Below are 18850 nucleotides of genomic sequence, written 5' to 3'. Positions count from 1 at the left end.
TAATACTATATTGTCTTAGCATCGAGTTTTAAAAGTTACCTATGCACTTTGTGAAGAAGCACTTCCTTTTGCTTCATTGTGCTACCTGATCATTTCATTAGGGCAGAGCTTTCCAAACTGTGTGTCGGGACACGTTAGTGTGTCGCCTGCAGTGTGCAGGTGTGTCGCGCAAGCCCGGTCAACTCTGATGCGAGTTTGGGCTTTTTTTTTTCTAGAGATTCACTTTTTTTTTTCAGTTTATGGGTTGCTTATTATTGGGTGATTTTTGCTGTCAATCGCGTTTTTTTGGGGGGGTTGGTGGGTGGAACGAGCCCAGCCATCCTTGCATTGGCTGCTGCTGCCGATGAGGCCTGGCCATGAGGAGTACTGACTGCAAGCAGCAGTGTCTGGTGATCATGGAAGGGAGTGAAGCACTTAACTGGCAACAATCAAAAAGACGAGATACATGAGTGTGGGGGCCAGACATGTGCTGGGGGGAGAGAGATGAGTGAGTGGGGGGCAAACGTGCTGGGGGGACAGACATGTGCTTGAGGGGGAGAGATATGAGTGTGTGGGGGCCAGACATGTGCTGGGGGGAGGAGAGAGATGAGTGTGTGGGGGACAGACAATTTGTTTTATTATTGTTTCTCATAAATTATAACAATAACATGAATCTTGGAATATATATTTTTAATATAAGTTTAAGGTTTTCATGAGATAGGTTGTGTCGTGAAACATTTTATTTATGTATATATTTAAGGAAACATACATAAATTGTGGAAATGTTTCGTTCGTTTAACCTTTAACCTCTGGTTTACTAGTAGACTGAATTACCGTGTCGTGAAATTATGTTTGTCTAAAAAGTGTGTCACCAACATGAAAAGTTTGGAAAGCTCTGCATTAGGGGCTCTCTTAAAAGACAGGAAGCAGTAGTTTACTACTGCTCCCCACACTATAAATTAATAAGTGTGGCTGCAAGTAGTTCTAACTATTTAAAACCTTCATTATAGAGGGATTGGTGGGTAATGTCTCCAAATGAGTTCATTTCCCACCTACCTTGACAGGTTTGGCGGTGAAGAGGCACAGGGGAAGGCGTTAAGCTTGACCTGTGCACGTATTAAAGAATAAGACAAACCTGCAATCGCATCTCTTCATATTATAAAGCAATAATATATGGTTTATGATTTTTGTTTTAGGGCTTTTCAAACATTTGAAAAGCTCTACTTAATTTTGAACGGAACAACTGTCACAGCACAGGTGCTGTCCAGGTGCTGAATAGCACTGAAATCTCCCTACTGCCCTATGGCTACCGGTAGATAGATCACCTGGACATATACAATTATTCAGCATAAAGAAAGCCTTCCCAGACCCACTACAGGCGCTTTAATACCCCCCACCCCACCCAAGCAAGTCGAACTCTTCGAGGCAAGGACCCTGTCCCCAGAGCCGGCAGACCCGCCAAGAAAGGGACGGGGGGGGGGGGGGCTTAGTGCAAGTTTCCTTTTCCCAGATTTAAGGCCCATTTCTGCGAAAAATCCCAGGCCTTGCAAGGCCGGCCCCTTCCCGTTCTCGGGCCGCCTCCCTCCACCACCCCGCCTCCCGGGCCGGCGCTCACAGAGAGCTGCGCAGACTCACGCCAGGTGCAAAGCTTTTTTTTTTTTTTTTTTTATTCGTTAACAGCAGAAGCCGGCTTCTTCCCACCTCGGGCGGCGGCGGCGGTTGAGCTCCGGGGATGATGATGATGATGATGAATTGGACGGGGACGGCGGCGACCTTCTCAAGACCCTGGGGCGGGCCTCGGCCGCGTTTCCGTACTGAGCAGGATTTAGGGGCTTCGGGCGGCGGCGTTGCTGAAGGAGATCCGGCCCACTCGCGCCCCTTCCTCCCTGGTTCTTTCTGACCTTGGTTCCTTGACGTCAGCTGGTCGCGGGCCTCGCTGTCTCGTGGCTGTAAGAGGACGGGGGGGAGGTGTCTTCCAGGCCCGTTGACGTGGTCTTCGCTCTCAGTCCGACGAGGGTTGTGGAGGGGCGGTTCCGGTGCCGTCGACGAAGGTGCTGCGCGAGGATTTGAGCTGGTTCGGCCTCCGGAGGAGCAACAGGAGAAGAAAAGAGGACGAGGATGAAACGCTGCAGGCCCCGGTACCGCTTCGTGGACTTGGTGCTGGCGTGGCTGGGGGCGGGCGCTTTCCTGGCGGACCTGTGCACGGACTTGTGGGCGGCCGCGGAGCACCTCCGGGCCGGGCACGCTCAGTGGTGCGCGCAGCTGTTGTTCCTACTCGTATTCTCCTCGGCCGCGTTGCAGATCTTCAGCTGGGCCTGGTACAGAGCGGACAGGGCGCAGCAGCAGGTGCACGGATGGTTGCAGCCCGTGCCGCCGCCGCCGCCTCCTCCGCCGCCGTTGTTGCCTCCGCAGTTGCCACAACCGCCGCAACCTCCTCCACTGTTGCCCCCACAGCTCCCACCGCAGCCGCCCCCACAGTTCCCGTTGCCGCCCCCACAGTTCCCGCCGCCGCCGCTGCCGCCCCCACAGTTCCCGCCGCCGCCGCCGCCGTTGCCGCCGCAGGCTCCAGTGGTGCAGGTTGCCACGCTGCAGACGCTGCAGATGGTTGAGTTGCCCGAGCTTCCGTTGCCGTTTGTACTCCCGCCGCCGCCACCACCGCCACCACCACCGCCGCTGCTGCCACCGCTGCCGCAAGGGGCCGAGGAGGTCGTGGATACGGCGCAGCAGATGTTGGAGCCTGAGCCGGCGCAGAAGGCAGCGGCGGTCAAGGAAGAGCGGCAGCCGCTGCACGACTGCTGGCAGCCATTGCACGACGAGTTGGGTGAGGAGTTGGAGTTGGATGAGTTGGAGCAGGAGGCGGCGGCGGCCGCGGTAGCGCAGCGGCCGCAGTTCGCGGAGGCGTGGGCCCGGCAACTGCCTCCTCCGCAACCCCCATTCCCGCCGCTCCCGCCGCTCCCGCAGCCCCCGCCCTGGCAGCCCCCGCCACCACCACCACCACAACCTCCTCCGCCTCCCCCTCCACCTCCTCCTCCGTTGCCGGAGCAAGACTTGGGGGACTTGTGGCAGGTGCTGCTACCGGCGACCGCGCAGCAGATTTTCAGACCGGATGATTTCATTTCCTTCCCGCTGCGATGTAGCGACCGCGGTCTGGCACTAGTGCACCTCTTTCAGCTGGGCTATTTTCTCAGGTAACACGGAGCCCCTGCTTTCCACACCGTTCATCATATGGCAGCACCCGTGCCTGGGGCAGTCGTTGGAACTGCCTCGCCGCCCGGCCAGGCTCAAAATACCAGACGGGCCGCCGGCATGACGTCAGAATGGGCCGCAGTGACGGGCCATGGCGTCATGTTGCCGCGGCGGCGCTTAGGGGCGGCAGGAGGGCTAGGTGTGGAAGTGGAGTGCGCATGCTCCGCCCCCGAGGAAGCTCTGCTTGGAACTTGAGCCAGGGTGGGGGACAGTGCGGCCCGGGGATATCCTGCGGCTTCAGGTGTGAATGGACGCTGGCTGGTATTGAGGCGAATCAACCCTACTCTGGGTGTGAGGTTTGGGATGGGATCAACAAAGAACCGCAAATGTAAGAATGTGTTGCGGTAGCCCAGGTTGACAGAACAGAGGATATAACTTTATTATTATTATTACTTGTTAAGCTTCTGTTTTATTTCAGTTCTATAGAGGTTAATGACAGAAAATCAGGCACCTTATTTTTAATTTCTGAACGTTCGCTACTTCCAGCACAGGATAGATGGTGGAATCCAATAAACTGTTTTTTAATTCTTTTAGTATAAGTTGGGTAGTTCTGATCCTCAAGTATTTATGGCAAGGAATGAGAACTCTGTCGGTAGCAGGCCGACCAGTTTTGAGGAAAAACATTAATAAAGTTAACATCTCTAAACACGGGAAGGCCCTGGGCTTTCCGAGCTGGTGCAACCTCTGCAAAGAGAGAATGTTCTGCTATTTACGGTTTTTAATGTGCCACTATCATATGAAGCTCGGTACAGATTCATATAAAGTTATATTCGTATAAGTTACCAATTGGTCACCACTATGTATAAGTTGTTTATCCTGTAAACCGGAGTGAAGGCATCCCGCTATACTTCGGTATAAAAAAGCCTCGAAATAAAATAAATAAATAAAAGACAAGCACCATGGAGCTTACAGTCTAGTCAAAACAAACATACATGACAATCTGTGGGGAATGTGTATAAATGTAAAGAAGTGTTTAGGATTGAAAAGCTGCCTCGGATATTTGAGCTTTTAATTGGGACTTTGAATATGGCCAGACAAGGAGTTTTACCAAATCAGAAGTGTTCTGCTGATCCTTCAGAAGAACTTTTGCTGTCCTGGGCCAACACTATACCATAGGGCCTGGAAAAATTGTAGGATTTGTCACATGTAAACCCTCTTCTTCTCCCCCCCCCCCCCCCCCCCCCCCCCCGCTTCCCAAAACAGATTTGGCTATGTATAGGGAAGCTTTGTTTTGAAATGTAAATGAGCGTTTTCTGCAGACATAGAGCACCATCCTGCGTTTTAAGATCCTCACTGCCCCTGTTACTTTTCAGTATCGGGCATGACACTTCTTGCTTGCATCAGATATGTCCTCCTTTTTGATTTTTGCTGGTAACTTTGATCATCCAGATAAGTGTCTATGATTTGCTGTCAGTAGCTTAGTAAAATCTGTACAAAATACCAGTAAATGAACTGAAGCACTTCTTGATTAGATTAGAAAGACAAAATAGCTAGATGAAAATGAAATTAAAGTTTACTGACCAAAAGTGGTGTGTAGGCTTTGAAATACATATTTCCCTGTACGTACCAGGATCAGTCCAGACGGTGGGTTATGTCCCCCATCCAGCAGATGGTCCTGATGACCCCAGCAGCTAGTCCAGTTTTCGGGTTACTAGACATGTATATAGAGGAGAGAGATTTGATTGTACCAGTTCTCTAGCATATGTAAATGGTATTTTCCATTGATAAGCAGACAGAAAGGGAATGGTGAATAAAACAGAAAATGTCATACTAACTCTGTATCGCTCCAGCGTGAGACCGCACCTTGAATACTGTGTACAATTCTGGTCGCTGCATCTCAAAAAAGATATAATTGCAATGGAAAAGGTAGAGAGAAGGGCTACCAAAATGATAAGGGGAATGGAACAGCTCCCCTATGAGGAAAGACTAAAGAGGTTTAGGACTTTTCAGCTTGGAGAAGAGATGGCTGAGGGGGGATATGATAGAGGTGTTTAAAATCATGAGAGGTCTAGAACAGGTAGATGTGAATCGGTTATTTACTCTTTTGGATAATAGAAAGACTAGGGGGCACTCCATGAAGTTAGCATGTAGCACATTTAAAACTAACCGGAGAAAGTTCTTTTTTTACTCCACGCCCAATTAAACGCTGGAATTTGCTGCCAGAGGATGTGGTTAGTGAGTTAGTGTAGCTGGGTTCAAAAAAGGTTTGGATAAGTTCTTGGAGGAGAAGTCCATTAATGGCTACGAATCAATTATTCTTAGGGAATAGCCACAGCTATTAATTGCATCAGTAGCATGGGTTCTTCTTAGTGTTTGGGTAATTGCCAGGTTCTTATGGCCTGGATTGGCCACTGTTGGAAACAGGATGCTGGGCTTGATGGACCCTTGGTCTGACCCAGTATGGCATGTTCTTAAGAATTAGCCTTGCTGAATGGTGACATCAGGCAGCACCAGACGGAGCAGTCTCATAAAGTTTTAGAACCTTTTTGCTTTATTGGGCATGTGAAGCAATTCCCGCATGAATGATCATTTTAGAAGTCTCCGTAGTTCTTTGTGTCCGTGCTTCGCATGCACGGTGGAATCCTATCTCTTGATTCCTCTCCTCAGATTTTCTTCACTTATGTGAACCTCAAAACAGCACTTTTTGGTGCTAAACATGGCCCAGAAGAAAACGTCAGGCTTTAAATACTGTAGATCAATTGCCACAACTGTAGAAGGATATCTGAGGGCACAGAGGCAGAGAGTGGAGAAAATCTGCTCGCTTTTGAGTAGACAGTACACTGGTTTCAGGACACTCTTTGGTCTCACCATCATCCTCATCTGGCAAGGCAGGAGACCATACCAGGCTGACAAAATCTTCCTCAGTCCAAGGCGCAGGAGTGCTGACTGGCCTCCGTGGGAGCCTTGCACGTGCAAACCATGCCCTCGGAAAGTGTCTTGGTGCGGGAAAAGTCCCATAGTGTCGGACTGAAGAGGCAAAGAACAATGATGCCGAAAGAGTCTATGCATGGCGCAGCACAGCGCATGACACGCCTCCCTGTATGGCATACAAAGCGCCACTACCAATCACGGCACAAAGAACATAAGAACATGCCATACTGGGTCAGACCAAGGGTCCATCAAGCCCAGCATCCTGTTTCCAACAGTGGCCCAATCCAGGCCATAAGAACCTGGCAAGTACCCAAAAACTAAGTCTATTCCATGTTACTGCTGCTAGTAATAGCAGTGGTTATTATCTAACTCAACTTAATTAATAGCAGGTAATGGACTTCTCCTCCAAGAACTTATCCAATCCTTTTTTATTTATTTAAAATTTTTATTATCAATTATAATAGAAAGCTTACAAATGGTAGTATAAGTAGAGATGAGAACAGCAATATAAACCTGAAGGTGAAAAATCTGGCCTCCCAGATAATAAATACATAGCAACTACAATACAGTATACTCTCCCCGAGCTAACATATAAGACCATATTTGTAACTGCCAATTCCCTCTCTTCCCTGATGGTCCCCTCCCCCCTCCCCCTGCCATTCCTCATGTCCTCCTCAGACTGTCATGTGTGCTGTTCCATCCTTGTTATGTACCGAATCAACGGTGTCCCGCCTATGGGCAGTTAGTTTCTCCATGTAATGTATTTGTCTTAATTTGCCATAGAGCTGCTTGAGTGTGGGCAGATCTGTTCATTTCCACTGTGTGGCAATCAATAATCTAGCAGCAGCAGCAGCAGTAAGATGAAAAAAAAAAAACATTTTTTGAGTTTCATCATCAAAATCTAGGTATGGGAGTCCAAGTAGCCAGAACTCCGCTTGCAAGGGAACCTGAACTCCCCACACTCCACCCACCAGCCGTTGACAAGCACTCCAGAACCCCTGCATCCTGGGACACTGCCACCACATATGCCAATAGGTATCTTTCTGGGAACATTGTCGCCAGCATTGAGATGATCTGCCCAGGCACCATCTGGTCACTCTCGCTGGAGAATAATGCCAGCAATAGAGCAGTTTGTACCTATTCTCTGTCATGGAATCCAATTTTTTTTTTTAAACCCAGCTATACTAACTGCACTAACCACAACCTCTGGCAACAAATTCCAGAGCTTTATTGTGCGTTGAGTGAAAAAGAACTTTCTCCGATTTAGTTTTAAATGTGCCACATGCTAACTTCATGGAGTGCCCCCTAGTCTTTCTATTATCTGAAAGAGTAAATAACCGATTCACATCGACCCCGTTATAGACCTCTCATGATTTTAAACACTGCTATCATATCCCCCCTCATCACGTGCTGAGGATTTCACATGCCTCTGTGCCTGCGACTCAGACTACATGACGCAAAAGAAAGCATCGTGCGGAGAAAAACGTGCAGTGGAAGGATAACTGCCACCAAACAGAAAAAATCAAAACATGCCAAGGAAGGGTCACAGCCCTCATCCCATGACATGACTTCTGCAGCCAGGGACCACGGTTCCACAAAAAAAGGGGAAAAAGATCCCCTTGTTAAGAGCAAACTATTCTTGAGGAGCTCTCTCCATATACTTCAGTGTCCTCAAAGGGAAGTGAACATCAAGTCTTCTCAGGTCTCACATCCCCCAGAAGGGATTTCGGTCCTATAGCGTGGCAGGTTCCAGTTCTTTCCTTAGGACCAGCGCCAGCTCATTAAATACTGGCCGCAGAACTGCCACCAAGACTGCCATGGGAATCTCTTCATCCTATAAAAAAGGCAATCCTTGGTCCAGCAGGAGAGGGCCAAGCTCCTTTCTGGTTTCTAGCCTATGGCAACCAGGTCTACGACTCCGAACACCGCTGTCTGTTTCATCTTACCGAAGAACCCCATAACCACAATGGAGCAGAAACAGATCCTAATATCAGAAGAGAATGTCCCTCAATTTCCTGGCCTGTTGTGTCCGGAGGCCAGGAAATTGAGGGACATTCTCTTCTGATATTAGGATCTGTTTCTGCTCCATGTGAGGAATTTATTTTTATCATTATTACCATAAGTTCAGCCACCAAGTTTTCCACCAGTGTACCCCATCCGACCTGTGACAACAGAATCGGTGATGCTGGGAGCACCTCTTCGGAAGATAACTGAGAAGATTTTCCTCCACTTTTTGTCCCTTTTAGGGAACCATCACCGGCACCTTCTCCAAGATCAGAGAGCACCATGTTACCATCTCCAGGGGAGTCCCCGGGAAACTTGCGGGCTTACCATCAGACCCATCTGAGGAGCCTCCAGACCATTCCTCTCCTCCTGAGGATTTGATGTATTCTCTGTTTGTAGAAAAGATGGGAACTTGGTTTAAAGTAGACAAAAAGACCCAGATCCCCAGGCAGAGGTAATGGATATCTTAAAAAAAAAAAAAAATCTTAGCGATCCTGGCAGAACCCACCGCTCTCCCATCGCATCCAGTTCTTCAGAAGGCACTCATGAAATTGTGGGAATCCCCTCCTACTCCATAGTTGTTAAATTTAACAATGAAGAGTGCTAAAATATCAAGGCTCCACTCTAACTTGCCCCCAGGGAAAGATCACAAATGCAGAAAGCCATACAAGAACTAGTCTACTCTCAGTTAAAGCAGGGCTATTACTCCAAATATTCCCAAGAAATCCAGAGATCTGTGTCCTATCCTAGACCTTGGATCTCTCAATAATCACCTTCATCTCGACCTTGAAATCCCTTTCAAACTCCATACTTCCAACAGACCAATGAGAGAAATCTACAAAGGAGCGCTACAAGCCCCTCCAACCAAAGCCACATGCCTCATCTCGACCAGGGACCGAGCTTTTTCGACAGCAGGCCCAGCCATCTGGAACAACCTCCCTGCAGAACTCAGGCTGGAACCTTGCCTCCTAACATTTTAAGAAAAAACTCAAAACTTGGCTGTTCCGCCAAGCCTTCCCGGATCCCTCGGACACACATTAAGATGATTAATCTGCTCACGAGCAATGGAACTCCGCTCCTCCTCTAAGTACTTCATTTACATTAGCACTCCCTCTAATAATTTATCTAACACTAGACCGGATTCCATTATGACTCTTGTTCTTAATTTAATGCCCTCTTTGGGCCTTTCCTTCCAGCTGTTTAAGCTTCCAAGTTTACGGTCCTTGTTAAATGTAACTTTTGTTTCTCTGATTATAAAAAAGTTGTTCCTTCCGTTACAGTTATATATCCCTGTTCAATGTAAACCGATCTGATATGGTATTCAGCCATGAAGGTCGGTATAGAAAAATGCTAAATAAATAAACACCTCTTCGCCGAGAGAAATTCAAAATGACATCTCAAGGGACTATTTTATCTTTCAGCTCACAACAGGACTGGATGTGCTCTCCAGATCGCAAGGGTGTGTATATTCATTTCACAGTGCACCCATGCGTTACCTCTGCTTCAGAGAAAGAGAGAAGCACTGTCAGTACAAGGTGCTCCCATTTGGCCTGTCGTCAGCCCCAAGAGTTTTCACAAAATGCTTAGCTGTGGCAGTTAGTCCATCTGTGTCGTCCAAGAATAAAAATTTTTCCTTACCTAGACGACTGGCTGATAACCGCCCCCTTGAAAGATACCTTATGCTGACACACAATCAACCATTATCTGCCTGGAAATGCTAGGTTTCATGATAAATTACGAGAAGTTAAACCTACATCCGACTCAGTCAATACAATTTATAGGGCCCGGATAGACTCACTTTAGTCCAGAGCTTTCTTCCCAGAAACCAGAACAAAAAAAAAAACCTAGCAAACTGTCTCAGACAACGAACCTGTGTGTCTGCATGACACATCCTTACATTACTGGGACATCTAGCTGCAGCAATACATGTAGTGCCTTTAACCCATCTGCTTATGCGACATTTGCAATAGGGGTTGCGAACACAGAGGAATCAATTCCTCCAACCCCTTTCCTCCAAAATTCTCATTACTGATTATCATGAAGATGGATATCAAATGGTGGCTCCATCAAGGAGTATTGGAAATGGGAGGCCAACCTCAACTAAAACTGCATTAGATTATACTCATCAAAAATTCCTTTACTTGGGGCTGGGAGCCGATATCCTACAATCCAAAACACAGGGGCTGTGGTCCTCCCAAGAATCATTCTGTCAAATAAATTTACTGTAGTTAAGAGCAATACGACGTGCATTGGAAGTTTTTCAGCACATATGTTGGAGACAAAACAATGATTCATCAGACAATCAAATGGTGAGATATATAAACAGGGGGGAAACAGGTTCTTGGACCATCTCCCATGGAACACTAAAAATCTGGAACTGGGCAAGTATCAATTTAGTGACCCCTGCAGGCAGTTTATCTTCCTGGGATTGCGACCACAGAAGTGGACAGACTTGGCAGAGTTTTCCGACCACATAGATTGGCCCTATTGCAGGAAATAGCAATCGCTTGTTCCATCGATTGGAATGTCCTGCGATAGACCTGTTCACCACAGATGGGAACAAGAAGGTGACCCATTTTTGCTCCATACATCCCAGCCCATGCTGAAAGGCTCCATATGTCTTCCTGATCTCATGGTCACAGGGTCTACTCTATGCTTTCCCCCCGATTCCATTAATATCCAAAACTGTGCAGAAATGCATGCAAGACAATGCCAAGATTATCTTAGTAGTACCAGCATGGCCGAGACAAACTTGGTATGCATATCTCTTACAACTTTCAGTAAGTCTTCCGCAGATTCTGGGGAACAGCCCAGCACTGCTAACCCATGAAGAAAGCTTACTTTTTCACCCCCTACAGCCTTCACTTAAACTCACGGCATGCATGTTAAACCTCAACACTGTTTGCCGAATGACACTGAAAACGTCCTAGTATAGGCACATACACACTGTAACTACGACTTCAAATGGAAGCATTATTCTGCATGGTACAGAGATCGTTCCATCCAAATACCTGTAAATCTTGTCAGTTACTGGAATATCTACTTCACCTTTCTAAAAAGGGCTTTGCAACCTCTTCCATTCAAGTGCATCTAAGCGCAATAACAGCATATCATCAGCAAGAGAATGATACATCTGCTCGTCTCCCGATTCATGAAAGGACTCATTCATGTACATCCGCCTATACAAAAACCTTCAGTGCCTTGGGTCATAAATGTAGTTCTCAGAGCTTTAATGGAATGGCCTTTTGAGTCCCTGGAAAAAGCCAACCTAAAATACTTGATGTGGAAAGTAGAAGAATAAGCAAATTGCAAGCGTTGGTGTGCTTCCCATCATACCTACTTTTCCATGACAAGGTAGTCCTGTGGACCTATCCGAAGTCCTTGCCAAAGGAGGTATCTGTATTCCACTTGAATCAATCCATCATGCTCCCACTTTCTTTCCAAAGTTACATAAACAGGAGCGGGACAGACAGCTGCATACCTTGGACTGCAAATGAGTATTAGCTTATTAGAAACACAGAATGCAAGATCATAGATGCTCCTCTCAGCTCTTTGTATCATAAGATCCCAATAGACTGGGTTTACCAGTTTGAAAACTCTCCAATTGGATAATTTGCATAGAACACTGCTGTGAGGCATAGTCCCTTACTCTAACGCATCCTATAAAGGCTCATCAAGTCTGAGCAACTGCAGCCTCTATAGCACACTTGTGAAACGTGTCCATAGAAGAAATCTGTAAAGCAGTTACCTGATCATGTTTACACCTTCACATTCCACTACTGCCTTGATGAACTGACAAATGCAGATGGCTTAATGAGGAAGGCAGTATTGCACAAACTATCGTCTAGATAAATACTGTCCACAGAGGAATCTGGGTTGCTATGTGTGTATGTATATATGGCTAATTTAATCTGCTTATCAACAGAAGAAAGAAAGTTTGCTTACCGTAAATGGTGTTTTCCATAGATAATAGGATGAATTGGCCATGCATTCCTGCTCTCCTTCTTGGATAGCATTTGTACACTTCTGGGTATCTTCCTTGCTTGGAGATGAAGCGAGGAGACTTCTAGAATGATCACTCATGCAGGAACTGCCGTACATGCCCAATAGAACAAAAGCTCTAAAGCTTTGAGAGCCAGCTACGGTTGGTGCTGCCCGATGACGTCCCCATTCAGTGAGGTATGTGTGTACTGCTAAAACAGATGAAACAAAATGCACATTCCTAATAACTAGCATCTATTTCACCTAATGCCTTAAATTGGGAAATGAGAATTTCCACTCTTATGCTCAGCACTTTGTATCTTGATATAAGGGTTGGACCTGAGGATTAAGATGGATTTCAACTTTTCACCCTCTTTCCCATCTGCTATTGTTAAGGCCTCTCCTTTCCCCTTACTCCTTTGCATCTAACTGTAGGTGGGAAGTCTCTTTCCTCCTTCTCATCAGGAAGCAGTCCACATGGGCCTCTTCTTGTCTGCATCCAAGTGCTGCTAGCACTGTAGAGCAATTTCCTTTTTAATGCTCTGAGCTTGCCACAGTTTGAGTCCTTGTAGAATATGCGTGTTAACGGTGACACCCTGGCTTTTATAATTCTACATAAGCAGATCTATTTTATTGATGGCGACTGAGGCAGAATTTAATCCTCCTATTTGTGGTCAAGAAGGAATTGTTGGGCTTTTTTTTTTTTTTTGAAGGGGGAGGGGGAGAAATTGCAGTAATTGACCGAAGTTACACGGGTTTTTAGCTCTCCATGGAAACCAATAATTGCCCAAGGTTGGATGATTTCCAAGCAGGTTGGTCTTGAAAGAGCAAACTGAAAAGTGCATGTTTGGAGCAGTCGCGTCTAGCAGCCTCCCTCTCTTTATTTTGGTAGGTGCGTCCACGCGCTGGAAGCGGGGATGGTGGCCTACAGGAAGAGCATGAAGAACCCGAAGTACGCGGAGTACGTCTGTTTCCTGTCGCAGGATATCAGCATGCTGCGGCTCTTTGAGACCTTCCTGGAGAACACCCCACAGCTCACGCTGATGCTTTACATCATCCTGCGTACCAACAAAGCAGAAATATACCAGTGTGAGTACCACTTACCGACCTTCGAGAGCCAGCTGGCCGCAAAAGCTGTAAGCGCTGCTGCTGCACCTTTGCCCAGGGTTCAGCTGCTCTCCTGAAATGTCAGTCATAGGTTTTGATGTTGCTTTGTCTGAGCACGCTAGACCTAGGCAGGATTCAGAGGAATTTCCCTTGTGTAACTAAGCAGTTACACAAGTAAATTACCCAGGCTGAAAATGTATCCCTCTTCTCCCCTCCACCCCCCACCGAAGTAGACACAAGTACATACGGCCCAGAGTGGAAAGGGACGGGAAGCTAAAGCACAGGCCGAGAAATCTCCAGGTCCCACCGGCCCCAAATTTTGAAAACTATTGCAGGCCCCACAGGGTTTGAAAGTTTCCTCCAGAATTTCTTGGTTAGAACTTCTGAGTTTAAAGAAGGTTCGATGCTGTTGAGCTGTTTACCAGACCGGTAAAGAATGGTTTGATCAACTTTGTTGCAAATGGAGCTAGGAAAACGCTTTGGGGCCAGTTGAGTCTATTTTGTCTGTCAGTCAAGAGGTGAGATAACTTCTGCGAGAACTCACCAATTGGGCCCAGATATGGGAGGGAGGTGCAGCATGGGGCTAGTGTCTATCCTATTGAACACGACCTTGATCCAGTGAGAGCCAGATCATTTGAAAACTTGCAAAGCACGAGAAAATGCCTGCACAAACTTGGTTTTCACTTCCTTCCTTGTTATAGCAGTAATATGCAGGTTAGAACTTTTCTGCTGCTTAATGCTGTGCCAGGTGTAAAGCTGTAAACTGAGGCTAGGCACAGTGTTTTCATAACCTGTATTACCGAGGGGCTAGGACGGACAGTATGTCTTTATACAGATGACTGGAAGATCTTTAATAAGGTTGGCCTAACTGGATTTAAGAGAGCTTGAGGTGTGGTCATTGGGTACCATGTGAAAAAGTGCACTCATATGTCTGGGCAGGGGTGGAGAAGTATTTAGAAAACTTGGGAGCCAGCTACACACTTTTAGGAGTCAGAGTAAACATTTTTTCTTGTAACTGGTTGTTGTTTTTTTCCCCATGTTTTGTGGTCTATTCTTTTTGTGGCTTTTTCTAATTTTGCCTAAATTTTGGATTTTTTTTTGTTTTTTTTTCATTTTTGTGTTTTGTTTTGGGTTTTTTTTGTCATTTTTGTATTTGTTTTTTGGGTGTTTTGTCTTTGTACTTTTTTTTTTCTATATTTAAATCTCTCCCTCCAACTTGTCTTTTGAGTGGGCAAAGAACAGCCCCAGGCTGCAGTGGCATCTTCTGGAGCTGGGCCTCCTATAGAGGCTCCTCCTGGGTTTTCCACAGCAGCGGCAGCCCTACCCTTGCATCTAAGGCACATGAACTCCAGGAGCAGTACAGGGGGTGAGGAGTCGAGTTAGTAATGACCATGAAATGGGATCTGTTTGTGATCACACCTGATGACCTCAGGATTTCCAAGCAGTCTGGCTGTCCGCACTACCCTTGTCAATGAAATGCTATGGGTCATAGGGAAAGGTATGACTGATGGGATAAAAAGGTGGTATTACCTTTTGAACAAATCTGGAGACCACATCTTCAGGGGGATGGAGATACTAGAGGCTGTCCAAAATGGTGCCAAGCCTGTACCACAAGCATTATGAAGTGAGACTTAGGAACCTAAATATTTACATTCTAGAAGAGGGTGAACGTATGCAGACATTCACATAACACAGAGGAGTGAATAATGTACAAGGTGCATGGGCCAAGCAGGTTGAGTGTGGGTGGATTTGAGAAAGAGTATGGTTGCATCTTACAATTGGTTGTACGTATGCAAGTAGTAAAATTTCCTTTATTTTAGGGCTATGTAAGAAAATGAAACCTGCAGTGGTGTTGCAGGCACTGGGAGAAATCATGTTTTAGAATGAATAGGGTAATATCTATTTTGGGGTAAAAGGCTGCAATAAAGTGTCCTCCAGTACAGGTGGAGATGAGGTTGGTTAGAATGATGGGCCTCGTCATGCTCTGCCCAGCAGTCTTCCTCCATTTGAGACGTTTTTAGGGTGAAACACAAATGCAAGGGAACAGGGTTCTTGTCAAGCTCACACATTACACCATTGTTAACTCACCCTCAGCAATGGGTTTAATACTTCATTAAACGTCTTGCACCAGTAACCTTCCAAGAGAGACTCCCTCTCTTTCTCCTGCTTGCCGAAGAGAGGATTATGAAATTGCCGTGTGCTTGTTCCCTCCTCCTCTCCCTTCCCCCCCCCCCCCCCCCCCATCTACACCAAATTCTCAGGACATAAAGAATTTGCTGGGTGGATTTTTTTTTTTTTCCCCTATAGGAAAGTAGGCACCCTTTGGTCATTCACAGGCTGCTCCCTGTTGAGTTTTCTGGAAATCATGCCTGACCAAAGGATCCACAATTCATTTTGCTGGCACGGGCTTAAACGTGTGCTTAGCCAGATTTTCCACACTCCCACACCGTTTGGTGTCTTAACCCAGGCATTTATGCCCATGCCACATTTTCTGGGACTTGCAGAGACTATGTTGCGGTTGCGTTTTTTTCTTTTAATACGGTTAGATTGAAAGAAGATGAAAGATTTAATTAAGCTTAACCTTTTTCCGATTGCCTAATTTCACCTGGATATTTCCTGCCTTTATCTAGATGTCTCAATAGATGCATTTGCCTGAATTTTGACTCTCTTGCTTCCTCTGTGTGTGTGTGTATATATATATATATATATATTCTTAGCTCTGCTTTAATTTCCTCGTAATGCAATTCTATCTGTGGTGTAAAAGCTGTATGCATCTTATTGTTTCCACATGTTTTCTCTTTTCCCAAGCTCACTCTAAGTTGTATTCTGCTGGATGTTGGTTTAAATGGCGAACATGTTTGGTATATGCCTGGAATAGTTGATGGAAACCAGTACTGGTTCATAACTTAAAATTGCCTTGGCCAGATAGAGAGAATAAGCAGAGAGGTGAAAGTTGGTTTAAGGATGGGAACTTGTGTACACTGATCATCTCTCTCCAGTATACACCAAACTCTTCAATCCCCTGTCAGTTTGTTTATTTATTTATTTATTTGTTAACATTTCTATACCGCTATTCAGTCAAGCCGTCATAGCAGTTTACATCTTTATAAAAAATAAGAGTACATAAATAAATATAGCCTAAATAAAACAGAATAAAATACAGTATCCTACATAAAATAGGGTTAAATATAGTATACTAAAATTATTCAGGTTCCCTATAAAATAAGCAGCTAAGTCATTTTCTACATCATTTGTTCAATAGTCCTCATTACACATCAGAATCCGGAGATGGTTTTCAAGGGTGATGAGTCAGATGAACTGAACCAAATCACTGTGAACCTGGAAGATGTAGTAGGCCAGATAGAAAAATCAGAGAGTAGGAAATCCCCTTGACTGGATAGTACACACCCCAGGTTTCTTAAGGAACTAAAAAATGAAATTTCAGATAGGTTACAAATTTTAACTAACAGATCATTAAAATCATCCATTGTGCTTGAAGACTGGAGGGTGGCCAGTGTAACCCCAATATATAAAAAAGACTCCAGGGGCAATCCGGGTAACTATAGACCAGTGAGCCTGACTTCAGTGCCAGGAAAAATAGTGGAAGCTATTCTAAAGATCAAAATCACAAAGCATATAGAAAGACATGGTTTAATGGAACACAGTCAGCTTCGATTTACCCAAGGCAAGCATTGACTGTCGAATCTGCTTTATTTTTTTGAAGGAGTTAATAAACGTGGATAAAGGTGAGCCAGTACATGTAGTGCATTTGGATTTTTCAGAAGGCATTTTTGACAGAAGTCCCTAATAAGAGGTTTCTAAGAAAAGTGAAAAGAAATGGGATAGAAAGCGATGTCCTTTTGTGGATTGCAAACTGGTTAAAACAGGAAACGTTAAATGGTCAATTTTCTCAGTGGAAAAAAGGGTAAACAGTGGAGTGCCTCGGGGATCTGTACTTGGACCGGTACGTTTCAATATATTTATAAATGATCTGGAAAGGAATAAGACGAGTGAGGTAATCAGATTTTCAGATGATACAATATTATTCAGAGTAGTTAAATCACAAGCGGATTGTGATAAATTGCAGGAGGACTGGAAGATTGGGCATCCAAATGGCAGATGAAATTTAATATGGACAAGTGCAAGGTGATGCATATAGGGAAAAATAACCCATGCTGTAGTTACACAATGTTAGGTTCCATATCAGGAACTACCACCCAGGAAAAAGATCTAGGCGTCATAGTGGATAACACATTGAAATCGTCTGCTCAGTGTGCTGCAGCAGTCAAAAAAGCAAACAGAATGTTAGGAATTATTAGGAAGGGAATGGTGACTAAAACGGAAAATATCATAATGCCTCTGTATTGCTCCATGGTCAGACTGCACCTTGAGTACTGTGTATAATTCTGGTTGCCACATCTTAAACAAGGTATAGTTGCACTGGAGAAGGTACAGAGAAGGGCTACCAAAATGATAAGGGGAATGGAACAGCTCCCCTATGAGGAAAGACTAAAGAGGTTAGGACTTTTCAGCTTGGAGAAGAGATGGCTGAGGGGGGATATGATAGAGGTGTTTAAAATCATGAGAGGTCTAGAACAGATAAATGTGAATCGGTTATTTATTCTTTCGGATAATAGAAGGACTAGGGGACACTCCATGAAGTTAGCAATTAGCACATTTTAAACTAATCTGAGAATTCCTTTTCACTCAGCGTACAATTAAGCTCAGGAATTTGTTGCCAGAGGATGTGGTTAGTGCAGTTAGTGTAGCTGGGTTTAAAAAAGGTTTGGATAAGTTCTTGGAGGAGAAGTCATTAACTGCTATTAATCAAGTTTTCTTAGGGAATAGCCACTGCTATTAATTGCATCAGTAGCATGGGATCTTCTTAGTGTTTGGGTACTTGCCAGGTACTTGTAACCTGAATTGGCCTCTGTTGGAGACAAAATGCTGGACTTGATGGACCCTTGGTCTGACCCGGTATGGCAGTTTCTTAAGTTCTTATGGAGAATCTGTGTAGTGTGACTGTGGAATGATCTGTTTGCAGACACAAAAAACACATTCCTGTTAGGGAGTCTGCAGGCTGGGGAACGATAAGGGACCAAGCAAGGACAGCAAAACCTGACTGGGAAAACATTTACATTACCCCTGTTTGCAAAATCTTCAGTACTCTCGGCATGAATTACAGAATTTATACTGCCCGAGTTCAGCTTTTCCTTCGGCATTCACTTTCCAACCCATCTCCCTCTGTTTGCAACGTGTGAATACTCCTTAACAAGCTGCTTTTGAATGCTGGAAAAAACTGAGATCCTTCTTCTCAGCAGGTTCCTCTTAAATAAATAATTTGCCTTCTTAACTTCCTGCGTACTAACCGCAGTATCCCTTGGGGTGACCCTTGGATTTTGACCTGTCCTTCAGACCTCATCTAAAATCTGTTACGAGGGCTTCATTCTTTAAGCTCCAACTGGTTAAAAAAGAAATTGCTCCCCCTGCTTGACCCGCGTGGTCCTTCAGTCGTTTGTGCTTCGTAGCTTGGAGAACTGCGACGCATCATACGTTGGGCTTCTCTGTAATTCAGTATTGGCCACTCCAGCTGAATTCTGTCTGATTTCAAAATGCATGACCACATCTCGTCGGTCCTGGCAGACCCACGCTGGCTTCCTTA

At 45.4% G+C, this 18850-nt stretch overlaps 1 protein-coding gene across 2 annotated transcripts in view; it reads left to right on the top strand.

The window, feature by feature from the left end:
- The first annotated feature begins 1630 nt into the window (after positions 1-1630).
- The window catches only part of XKR8 (XK related 8), a 114485-nt gene continuing 97265 nt past the window's right edge, over positions 1631-18850 (top strand). For both annotated transcript variants that reach the window (XM_029619175.1, XM_029619174.1), the window contains exons 1-2: positions 1631-3167; positions 12974-13170. In XM_029619175.1, coding sequence (XP_029475035.1) covers positions 2098-3167; positions 12974-13170 — 1267 coding nt within the window. In that variant the 5' untranslated portion in view covers positions 1631-2097. The remainder of the gene's footprint in view (positions 3168-12973; positions 13171-18850) is intronic.

Source organism: Rhinatrema bivittatum, chromosome 11, assembly GCF_901001135.1.
Source record: "Rhinatrema bivittatum chromosome 11, aRhiBiv1.1, whole genome shotgun sequence".
NCBI lineage: Eukaryota > Metazoa > Chordata > Amphibia > Gymnophiona > Rhinatrematidae > Rhinatrema > Rhinatrema bivittatum.
The sequence above is the reverse complement of the archived record's forward strand: the minus strand, read 5'-3'. Positions and strand labels throughout refer to the sequence as shown.